Genomic DNA, 11334 nt, shown 5'->3' with positions numbered 1-11334 from the left:
GATGAGTAACTAGGGCACACAAAAGTAAATAATTTACTCAAGACCTCACACCTGTGAGGCAGGGTGGAATTTGCACCCTGGCGGTTCGACTGTATTCCACGTCGCTAGGGCTCTGCTTCCGAGTGACCAGGTAACCGGTCAAGGCCGCGAGGACTTGGTAGCCCAATTCCTAAGCCCTGACTCCCTGTGCCAGTGTTCCTCCTCCAGGGGGCGGCAGACAGAACAGCTTTCAGAGAGAGGAAGCCAGGTGACCCAGTGACAAAACAGCCTTGTCCTCTGAAGTGGACATGCCCCATCACATAGCACCTAAAAGCCTTGGAGGGAAACTAAGCCAAAGCGAAGACAGACTGGTCTTCAAATTAGTGAGTGCCCATGCACATGTGCTTTTGTAAGGCCTTTCACTTGGGCCCAGGACCTACAGTGGAGTTTTCAGTCTGGTTGGGGTATGCTGGGCCCTTCTTGGGTACTCGCAGCAAGGTCTATTTCTCTTTGGCACCAGCCTAGCTCCCCTCCCGTTTATCCCAGACCCTGGAAAAAGCTAAAAAACAAAACAAAAAACCCACAAGAGTTGGTTGGATACAGTATACTTTATTGATGGTACACGATAAGGTAGGGCTCCCCAAGCCCCTCCCCTTCTTCAGGGGGTCTGGGATGGAAACTGGAGGTCAGGAGATTCTCAAGTGTGTTGGGTGATGAACGGGGGCAAGGACTCCCCAGCAGCTGACGGCCTCTCTCTTCTTCCTCTTGCTGGGGCTGGTGGTCCAGGGGGCTCTTACTCCTTGGAGGCCATGTGGACCATAAGGTCCACCACCCGGTTGCTGTAGCCAAATTCATTGTCATACCTGAAAGAGGATCAAGAGTTCAGGCCTATTTTCATGAACCGGCCACCAGAGGGCGCCACACCCCCAACCACACCCCAGCAGCATACCAGGAAATGAGCTTGACAAAGTGGTCATTGAGCGCAATGCCAGCCCCAGCGTCGAAGGTGGAAGAGTGGGTGTCACTGTTAAAGTCGCAGGAGACAACCTGGTCCTCAGTGTAGCCCAGGATGCCCTTGAGGGGGCCCTCTGATGCCTGCTTCACCACCTTCTTGATGTCATCGTATTTGGCCTGAAAAGGTAAAAATGAGATGGTTATTCAAGTTCCAATCTTGCTGTTTTTTACCCAAGACACAAACCCTGAGCCCAGGAATCCTTTTCCAACTCCTACTTACAGCTTTCTCCAGGCGGCAGGTCAGATCCACGACGGACACATTGGGGGTGGGGACACGGAAGGCCATGCCAGTGAGCTTCCTGCAGACAGCAGGCAAAGCAGGGTCAGTACTGCTCCTCCCGGTTCCACAGACCCCCAGGGCAGAGAACAGCAAAGAACCTCACCCATTCAGCTCAGGGATGACCTTGCCCACAGCCTTGGCAGCGCCAGTAGAAGCAGGGATGATGTTCTGGGCAGCCCCTCGGCCATCACGCCACAGCTTCCCAGAGGGGCCGTCCACGGTCTTCTGGGTGGCGGTGATGGCATGGACTGTGGTCTGCAAGCGTGGAGGAGGGAGTGAAGGCCCGCACAGCACCCCTAAAGTCATCTACCCCTTGACCCCCTCCTCCCCCGGGAAGACTTGAGACAGTGACCTGAGCCAGTCCCTCGGAACCCCCAATGCCCCATGGTCCCCACAGCCCAGGGCCACATTCGAAGAAGGGAAGAGGATCTAGCCCTGGGTGAGAAATAAACACACTGGGCACTTTCCCCATCACCCGTACCATGAGTCCCTCCACGATGCCGAAGTGGTCATGGATGACCTTGGCCAGAGGGGCCAGGCAGTTGGTGGTGCAGGAGGCATTGCTGAAAAGAGGGAGGCAGGTCAAGGCAAGAACACGTCCACCTGGCAACACACAGTACCATCTGACCACCTCCCCACTCCCTTCTCCCCTCTGCTGTGCTCACCTGACAATCTTGAGAGAGTTGTCATACTTCTCGTGGTTCACGCCCATCACAAACATGGGGGCATCAGCAGAAGGGGCAGAGATGATGACCCTCTTGGCCCCACCCTTCAAGTGAGCCTGTGGTAGAGTAATCATCATAATCCACACTCTCCCTCTCCTCAAGGGTTCCCCATCATTCCCGCTATACCAAACCCCACCCCCCATCTTTACTCTCCCTGCCACTCACCCCAGCCTTCTCCATGGTGGTGAAGACCCCAGTAGACTCCACAACATACTCAGCACCAGCATCACCCCATTTGATGTTGGCGGGATCTCGCCTATAAAGGGAGACAAGTCGAAAGCTCAGGGACATGGGGTACCATGTACCACCCAAGGTTGTCAGCCCATCCTAGTAACTCCCTCAAAGCAAATTCCACCCTGTTCCGTCTTCTACACTTACTCCTGGAAGATGGTGATGGGCTTTCCATTGATGACAAGTTTCCCGTTCTCAGCCTTGACTGTGCCGTGGAATTTGCCGTGGGTGGAATCATACTGGAACATGTAGACCTGGAGGGACAAGTGAGGGCCATCAAGCGGCTGCGCTTCAGCCAGGCTCTGCTCCGTACGCCAGCTGTGGGGGCAGCACTCACCATGTAGTTGAGGTCAATGAAGGGGTCATTGATGGCGACAATGTCCACTTTGCCAGAGTTAAAAGCAGCCCTGGTGACCAGGCGCCCAATACGGCCAAATCTGGTAAAGACAAGAGGCGAGAAGGAATGAAAAAGGGGTAGAGAATTCTCCCAGGCATGGAAACAGCCCTAGACCAACCCATCCTCTTCCAGAGGTTAGAAGATGGCACTTCCCTCCAGAAAAGTCCATGAGGTCTAATTTTATCTTTCTTGAGGAACCCTGCCAGGACAGCCTGGCCAGAAAGTGAAGCCTGCTCAAGAAGTGGTTCAGAGACTGGCCCAACTCCCTAGTCATTACAAGTCCTGCAAAGGAGCAATGGCCATGCAGGGCTCTGCTCTGGCCACCCCCGCAGTCTGGACACATGCCTGGCACATGGCATTTATCTCCCCCACTATCTGTGCCCTCCCTGGGAATGCTTGTTCCCTGTCTGGCCCAGCATCAGGATACACCCTCCGGGGAGCAAAGAGTTGCATACTTAGCATCACCAAGTTCAAAGGGCAAGAGTAAAGGTCAGAAGTTAACTGGAAGGGGAAAACCCATCTCTTCCTCCAAAACGAAGGGGAAAAAGGAATGCTTCTCAACCCCCTGATCTGAGGGCTCTAATTTGCTAAGCCACTTGTCCCTGCAAGCCCTCTTCCAAAAATCAGGAGTGGGAGCGACAGATGTGTGTGTGGGGTGGGTGGGGGCAAAAGAGTAGTAGCCCAGGCCCCAAGCTGCAGAAAGGTCAGGCAGCTATATTTAACCCCAGATTAGAGTGGAGAGGGGATCTGATTTCTGGAAGATGGAACGGGGAGAAGGGCAGGATTCCCAAGGCTCACAGACACCTAATCCTCCCAGTGACCTTTATAGCCTGGCCTTTAGGGTTGGGTCAGCTCTAGGTATGGATGGAAGAAAGGAGCCTCCAGGAGAGCCAGTGTGATGAAAGGGGCTGCTGCTACAGAAGCCATTTTGTAGTGGAAAATTTCTGCCCATGACTCAGCTCCCCCAACATGGCACTAAGCTGCAGCTACCACACCTCTCCGGAAAAGGGGGGAGGAAAAAAAAAAGACACAAGAGGACTCCCCTAAACCCATGTTTGATTCATCAGAGAATCGTCTAGAAGAAGCATCCCTGAGGGGAAATTTGATTGGCAGCTTAAGGGATGGTCTCCGGTCAGAGTTCTGAAGTCCAGCTCTTTTAAGAGCAAGACCGAGGGAAGCCTTGCCTCACCTGGTTTACGGGATAAAGGCGACTCCACCCCACCCAGGCAGGATCAGGAGGGTTAGTCATAGGCGAGGAAGGAGGAACAGTGAAGAGCTAAGGAAGGTTGCCTAACGGTGGTTCATTTACTTCCTTCCCTGTTGCAACATGGCGGCCGGGTTCCCGCAAACGGGCCCTCCCAGCGGGCTCTGCACCCAGCTCAGCCCCGGGCACCCCGGTAGGTGGGGAGGCCGCCGGCCGGTGGGGGAGGGGCTCCTTCCCGGCACGTGACCCCGCAGGGCGCGAAAGCAAAGAAAGAAGCCCCAGCTGGGGATTAAAGGGATGGGTCCTATGCCGGGAGGGGGGCGCTCTCGTCTATCGGAGGCAGGTGGGGCGGAGGGCTGGGGGCGGCTCGCGCCCGCGGGGGCGGCAATGCTTGAGGAGCCACAGCTTGGGGGAGGGTGGCCCACGCGGCTCTTTAAGGCGGGAGCCTCGGCCAGGTCAGAGCGCCGACCTTGAGTTCTCCTTGGGGGTGGGGGTGGGGGGGTAGGACCACCGCACCCACGTCCCTCACGCGCTTGCGAAGACTAAGCAGGGCAATGCCCGCAGTAGCGGTTCGCCCGGGGCCGCGGGACTCGATGCCCCACCCTACCCCACCCCCTAACTCACCCGTTGACTCCGACCTTCACCATCGTGTCTCGGGGACGCGGCTGCGGGCAGAGAAAAGCGACCATTAGAGCGCGGGGGCGGGTGGCGGCTGCAGCCCGGCCGCTGCCCTCCCCTCCCCCCAGGCCTCCATTCCCAACCCGCGCTCGGGCACGTCCGTCTTCCCGCCCCTGCAATGCGGGGGCCCGGCCGCGCGGCCCACCCCCTGCCCGCGAGCGCTCCCGGCCCCTTTCCGAGCCGTGCCCGAGCCTCCCGTGGCTCCCCTCAGCCTAGCTTTGCCTGGCTTTGCCTGGCTCTACCTGGCACTGCACCAGAAGATGCGGCTGTCTGTCGAACGGGGAGGAGCAGAGAGCACCGGCGGAGGCTGCAGTCTCAATTTATAGCGGCGGGGCGTGGCGGGGAAAAGAGGGGGTGCGGGCTCCGCCTCCCGCTGGCTTGCCCAGTCACGGCCCAAGGGCGCAGAGGCCTGAGCTACGTGCGCCCGTAAAGCCGTGAGTAGCAGGGCCCGATTTCTTTTTTTTTTTTTTTTTTGGTCAAGTGTGCACGCACCTAGCATGTGGGCTAGGAACAGAGTGGGGGGGAGGGGACCGAGACGGGCCCAGTGGAGCCAGGGATCGCTGATGGCACCTAGGGCAGCCCTGTGGGCATGCAGCAAGCTGTGGACTCCAGGGCTGGCCTCCCGGTGACAACGGAAGACCTCCGGGAGCCAGGACCGCTGCACATATGAAACGGGAGGACTTTGGGAGCTTGTGGGATGGGGAGTTGGGGCCAGAGACGGGTTGCTCGCGGCCGCACGCTGCCACCGCCCCCCCCCTCCCCCCGTCCCCTTTCTTTCAGAGGCTGAGAGGCGGGAAGGCTGGGGAACTTATTCTCAAGGCTCTTCGGTAGTAGCGGGGGAACCGCAGAGGAAAAAGGCCCGGGAGGGGTCAGCCAGTCTCAGGCCGGGCCCTGCCCAGCCCCCACTTCCCCCTCCCCAGGCCCTGGCTCCCGGCCTCTCTGGGCCGGGGGCCTGGGCTGGCACTGGGCAGTGGGGGCCTGGAGAGGAAGGAGGCTTGGCGGGCGGCTTGAGGGGGAGGTTTCTGCACTGAAGGTCACGCTGTCCTGCAGCTCGGGCAGCCCAGAGAGGTAGTAATTGGGGCGGACAAACCAGGCCCTGTGTGCACCAGCTGCTCTCCCCCCAGGCCGGGCTAGGCCTCCCACAAAGTCGCTCCCGGGAGACCAGAGTGCTGTGCCGCCAGGGCTGGGACACAGTGCCCCCTTCATCTCCTCCAGCCCGGGGCCGCTATCGGGACGTGAGGGCGGAAGTCCCTCCCCATCCTGGGACGTGCCGGTCGGCCCCAGAGCCAGGGACTCCTCTTCCCTGCCTGCGCCCAGGGGATGTTGGGGGCAGGGTGAGGAGTCCAGAAGAGAGAAAAAATTGGGAGGCTTTGGGCACATGGTGGGAACAGGCCCCCAGACCCACACGAGGTGGAGGAAGGGATCCACGCCACTCCAACAGTCTGGAGCCCAGGCTGCGCCAGTTTTGCGAGCTGAGGATGGAAGAAGGGCTACATTTGAACGCTTGAGAGGACAGAGGGTTTGGAAGGGGGTGGGGTGGAATGGACATGGCCCATCAGCAGGTGCTGGGGGCCGGGGATCCAGGGGCCTCTTTGCTGGCCCAGCGTAACCTGAGACCAGCCCCCTTTTCTAGCTGAAGAGCCTGTGGCTAAGTTTAGCCTGCCTGGTGATAACCTTTGCTTAAAAGGCAGAGGGCACGCTCTCCCGCACCCCGACTCCAACCCTGGCCCCTGCCCTTTCTGGGACTGCCCTCCCTCCTTGGGGCCCCAGAGCCAAGTCTGTATCTGTCTGGCAGCCTCGTGCATGGTTGGTTTCCAGGCTTTTCATGAACCCCAAGAGTAGGGCCAGAGGGCACCTAATGGTGACAGGAGGTGGCAAGTGCCACTGGCGGCCTGCTGGGGCCTGGCACTGGGACCCAGCTGTCCCTGTTCCATTCCTGCTCATGCTCAACCAGGACCATTAACCCTTTCCCTGGAAAGGGCCTCAGGGGCCCCTCCGAGCCCCGGCACTACCCAAAGTGCGTGTGTCATCTTTCATTAGTGTCTTCTGCCAGAGGGAGCTCAGTGCCCACGGGAGCATTACTGATGCAGCCTGCTGTTGTCATGACAGCAAAGACACCAGTGTTGTCATGAGAACACGCTCACTGCCTCTGGTCCAGGTGACTCAGCAGAGCAGACTTGGGGAGCTGAGGGGTGGGCAGGCTGAAGCAGTGCCTGCGCTGAGAGCCGACTTGCCACAGACCCTGGAACAGTTAAGGAATCTCTAGGTAGACAGACCGACTCCACAGATATTATCTAGAGCTGGAGGGGATCAGGACCTGACCTTCCATCTGCTCAGCCGGCTAGGTCAGTCACTGCCTCAGAGATGGGCTCAGGGAGCACGCCGGGGGAGGGGAGGATGCAGATCAGCCCTTGGTCTAGAGAAGGGTTTCTCCACCTCGGCACCACTGATTGGCATTTTGGGCCAAATAATTCTGTTTTGGGGGTCTGTTTTCTGCATTGTAGGATATTTAGCAACATCCCTGGCCTCTGCCCACTAGATGCTGATAGCATCCCTCCCACCTAGGTTGTGATGACAAAAAACTATCTCTAGGCATTGCCAGAAGGCCCCCGAGTAGCGCCACACTGGTCTGGAGACTGGCCGCTGCACGCTTCTCCGCCGTGCAGCAATCCTGTCCCTCATGCGGCGTGGGGAGGTGTCCTGTCCTTCGTGCGGCATGGGGAGGTGGAGGAGGGGAAGATGAGGCACTGGGGGAGCATGGAGCTTATCAGATCTTCAGACAGGCCCCAGGACTTCGGGGCTCCTCTCCCTGCTGCCTGCATCTGGGCTCGTGTAAGCTGAAACAGACAAGCTTAGGAAAAATGTCTAAAAGTATATAAAAACATTTATTCATTAGGAAACAAGGAGACTGGCAGACATAGAGTCCAATGAAAGCAGCTCAATTCAGTTCAGTAAGGCCAGTTTAAGAGAAATGCTTTACATCATAAAGACCATTCTATATTAAAAAGACAAGAGGACAGGCAAAAACGGTATTTTACAAGGGAGTGGAATTCAAGTTCACTTCATAAGATACCCCGCACAGCAGGGACAGGAACAGGCAAGATGACTTCCTAGGGCCTGTGCCTTCGAGGAGGTGCTCGGCGGATGGGGGTTGTTTTCTTGGGTGTCTCGTCTTCCGTCATCTCTGCTGAAAGCTCTATTCAGAGGATTGGAGGAGGAAGAAAAAGCTGAGTCACAAAGATGGTGAAAAGTAGATCTCAGAGAACAAGTGGGACAGCCCCAGACTAGGCCCAGAAACAAAACCCATACTGTGCCCAGAGAAACACACCTGGGGGGAGGGCGGGGGCGGAGAGAATCTACATGGGCAGGACCCCATCAAAACCGGCCTCCCCCCACCCCTCCCCAAGCTATGCTCCCTGCGAGCCACATCTGGGAGGGAGCATCCTACCTTCCTCGCTGGACTCATCACTCGAGAAGACAATTCTGGGTTTCTTTTTTGAAACTCGCTGTTGGGTGTTTGGATGCCGACGGGCAGTGCGGTGGGGCTCAGGAGTGACAAAGTCACCGTCTGATGAGGCTGCAGAAGCCAGATGCTGGTGCCGCTTGGAGACTAGAAAAGGCCAACACATGAATCCCAAAAAAAGGATACTCTGAGAGAAGGGCCCGATCTCTCCACTTGTGGGGCTGCCTCACGTACCAGTGGATGGTTTCTTGGCTGATGGGGCTCTCTGGCTACCCCCCTGGCCAACCTCAAGGTCTTCCACCGCATCCAGCCCTCTGGTGTGGCAGACCCGAAGCTTCTGCTCAAATTCATCTATTACAGCCTGGAGGGGGGAAGAGATTAAGAGCAGGCCTGGAAGGGGCACCTGGGTGGCTTGGTCAGTTAATCGTCAGACTTTGGCTCAGGTCGTAATCTCAAGGCTCTTGAGTTTGAGCCCCGCACTGGGTTCTATGCTGACAGCTCAGAGCCTGGAACCTGCTTCGGATTCTGTGTCTTGGTCTCTCTCTGCCCCTCCCCCACCGATGCTCTGTATCTCTCTCTCAAAAATGACCATTAAAAAAAAAAGAGCAGGCCTGGAAACTTATTTCTAAGATGAAAAAGAAACAAGGCCATGGAAAGAAAGACATGGTGAAAACATCAACGCATATCACTGAGAGAACCCAACCCAGGGAGGGTACACACTGCAGGACTACAAGTATATGACATTCTGGGAAAGACAAAACTGTGACAACAGTAAAAAGATCATTGGTTGCCAAGGGTCGGGGGACAGAGGGCGATGGGGGAGCACAGAAGACTTCTTGGGCAGTGGAACTGCACTGTGTAATACTATAATGATGGACACAGGCCACAACACACTTTGTCCAAACCCACAGAATGAGTGAGTGACCCCTAAGGTCAACTATGGACTTTGGGTGATAATGATGTGTCAACATAGGTTCATCGATTGTAACAAATGTGCCACTCTGGTGGGGGAGACTGAGAGCGGGGGCGGGGGGGGGGGGGCTTTGCATGGGTGGCGGCTGGGCACATGTGGAAGAACTCTACCTTCGACTCAGTATTTACTTTTGAACCTAAAACTGCTGTAAAAGATAAAGTCCATTTTAAAAAAGAGAAAAAGAAAGACACAGGAATTGGAGACAGAAAGATCTGGTCTCAGGTGGTGCTGGTTACTTCACTGCAGTCGAGCCAAGGGAAGGGAACGGGCGGGGTAGGCGAGGCAGGTCCGGGCAGTGCAATGCAGATGAACTCATAGCACTGGGATGGCCGCTGTGCTCACCTTGCCCTCGGGCTTGGCTCCGCGTCGCAGTTTGCCCACAACTGACAAAAAACCACTAAAGATGGACTCATCCGACAGTTTGTCCCCAAAGCAGTCAAAATTGTCCAGCATCCTGCGGAGGCCTCGCTCTGTGAGGGGCAGCTGTGACACACAGTAGGCCAGGTCCCGATACTGCCGCTCGGTCCTGCAGATGGCAAAGGCGTCGTGAGGAGCAGCGAGATGGAGGAGCGAAGGCCGTCCTTCCCCGTCAGCCCAGGGGACACCCCTTCGGAAGCCGGCATACCGGGCAGTGCGGAAGCGCTGACACAACTTCTCCACCAGGCTCTCCGTCTGCTTGTCCTTGGTGATGTAGGAGAGGAGCTGCCTGAGGAAGGGGAGATGTGGTTGTGTGGCCTCCCAGGGGCAGCTCCGTCCCTGTCGGGACAGTCCTGTCTTCCCCTAGTACCCGCCTTCTGTCATCGTCCTGCCTTCTTCCTAGGCCCTCAGAAAAAATCCACCCCACCCCCTCTGCGAAATTCTCACCGAGAATGGGAATTTGTAACAAAAACTGCTGCCATGTCGTGAGGACTCCTATGCGCCTACCGCCGCACTAGAAACTCTATGGTACTGAAGCCCCTCAAGAACTAAGGGGCAAGTGTCAGAGGCCTCACTGTACAGAGGAGGAACAGGCACAGAGAGGCTAAGTTACTACTGAAGGTTATACAGCTACAAAGTAGCAGAGCTAGAGTTCAAATACAGGTTTGTCTGATTCTTAAGCATGTGCTACATGAAATCTGTGCCCCAAGGCTCAGGGAACCATACTTCATGATGGTGTGGAAAGGCTCTTCCTCCACCCCTCCCTCGGGGTCTGACAGGCGGCTGATGATATCTGGAAGGAGATTATAGATCGCATTGCCCTGTGAGAGAGAGAGTCATGTTATCGACACAGGGTGTGTGTCTGTGTGTGCGCGCCTGTTCCCTCGACAGTGGTCTCCCGCTGCCTCTCACCTTGTGGGAAAGCTCATTGAAGAAGTTCTTGGCCAGGGCAGCGATCTGAGGCACGGGGTCGATGAGCAGCACAGCCATCTCGCTCACCTGCCCCTTCACCTTCACCATGTCCTTTAGAATCAGGTGGGTCATCACCAGTCCTGCTGTTCTCCGCACCTGCTGAGCTGGGTCCCGGAGCCTAGGAGTGAAATCTCAAGTCACTGGCACTAATGGTGAGTTATATTGGGACACTGGTGGGAAAGGCCCTCAGCAGGAATCTGTTGCCCCTTCTTCTTCTTCTTTTTTTTTTTTAAAGTAAACTCTACCCTCAGCGTGGGGCCCTAACTCATGAACCCAAGATTAAGAGTTGCATGCTCTATTGACTAAGCCACCCAGGTGCTCCTCTATCACCCCTTCTCAATGTGACATTCTAGAAGCAGTTAGAAAGCTGGGATTGGGGTAAGAGGCCAAGCTTGGAGCCAACGCTTTGGACAGAGGTGCCAATTCCTTTGGGGCTATACTTAGCGAGGGCCTGTACAGGTCAAGTATCAAGCAGATATCAAGGTAATGCTAAAGACCAGAGAAACAGTTTTAGTGATTTTCATCCTGACTGAACTACAGCCTCCCAGGGCTAGCAAGGCCTGCTACAGTGTCATGAGGGATCTCTCACCGAGCATACAGATGAGGTGTCCAGGGGTCCACCAGGTTAGGGAAGCGGATGGCCAGATCCCCAGCAGCAACCATGAGGTTAGACCGGACAATGGGGAGCGAGGACTTTTCCAGCATGGTGAACAGCAGGCGAAGCTGGGAGTCGCAGAAAGTGGCACTAGGGGCAAGGAAAGGATCATCAGGGAGAGGCACCATCCCCATCCTCTCTGAGAGGGCAGTACTGGCCCCAGGGCCTACCTGATCATGCAGAACTTGCCAAGGGCAAGTGAAGCGGCTGCAGAGAGCTCTGGGTTGCTGTAGAGGCCCGGGTTGTTGCAGACTTTAAGCAGAAGTGGAACAAAGGCAGCCAGGATCTGTTTGCCTGTCGGAAGAACGGCTCTAGGTCTGGGACAGGTTATCTCAGCCGGGGAGCA

At 56.5% G+C, this 11334-nt stretch overlaps 2 protein-coding genes across 6 annotated transcripts in view; both read right to left on the bottom strand.

The window, feature by feature from the left end:
* Positions 1-568: 568 nt before the first annotated feature.
* GAPDH (glyceraldehyde-3-phosphate dehydrogenase) lies at positions 569-4815 on the bottom strand. Its single transcript, XM_047065915.1, has 11 exons — positions 4751-4815; positions 4455-4495; positions 2567-2666; positions 2377-2483; positions 2164-2254; positions 1939-2054; positions 1755-1836; positions 1377-1528; positions 1214-1292; positions 929-1110; positions 569-842 (listed from the first exon to the last, which is right to left on the bottom strand). The coding sequence occupies exons 2-11, from the start codon at positions 4475-4477 to the stop codon at positions 773-775; spliced, it is 1002 nt and encodes a 333-aa protein (XP_046921871.1). The 5' UTR covers positions 4478-4495; positions 4751-4815; the 3' UTR covers positions 569-772.
* Positions 4816-7374: 2559 nt separating this feature from the next.
* Positions 7375-11334, bottom strand: part of NCAPD2 (non-SMC condensin I complex subunit D2) — a 29267-nt gene continuing 25307 nt past the window's right edge. For 3 of the 5 annotated variants that reach the window (XM_047065897.1, XM_047065895.1, XM_047065896.1), the window contains exons 24-32: positions 11159-11282; positions 10923-11078; positions 10274-10451; positions 10088-10182; positions 9570-9650; positions 9287-9470; positions 8206-8332; positions 7957-8118; positions 7375-7704 (exon numbers count right to left, since the gene is read on the bottom strand). In XM_047065897.1, coding sequence (XP_046921853.1) covers positions 7619-7704; positions 7957-8118; positions 8206-8332; positions 9287-9470; positions 9570-9650; positions 10088-10182; positions 10274-10451; positions 10923-11078; positions 11159-11282 — 1193 coding nt within the window. In that variant the 3' untranslated portion in view covers positions 7375-7618. Of the gene's footprint in view, positions 7705-7956; positions 8119-8205; positions 8333-9286; positions 9471-9567; positions 9651-10087; positions 10183-10273; positions 10452-10922; positions 11079-11158; positions 11283-11334 lie in introns of those variants that run through there. The other 2 variants (XM_047065899.1, XM_047065900.1) reach the window with 2 other exon arrangements.

This window comes from Lynx rufus, unplaced genomic scaffold (genome assembly GCF_022079265.1).
Source record: "Lynx rufus isolate CCGP_SWC_20201006 ecotype Redwood Valley unplaced genomic scaffold, mLynRuf1.p SCAF_7, whole genome shotgun sequence".
Classification (NCBI taxonomy): domain Eukaryota; kingdom Metazoa; phylum Chordata; class Mammalia; order Carnivora; family Felidae; genus Lynx; species Lynx rufus.
This window is presented reverse-complemented; position numbering and strand designations above follow the sequence as displayed.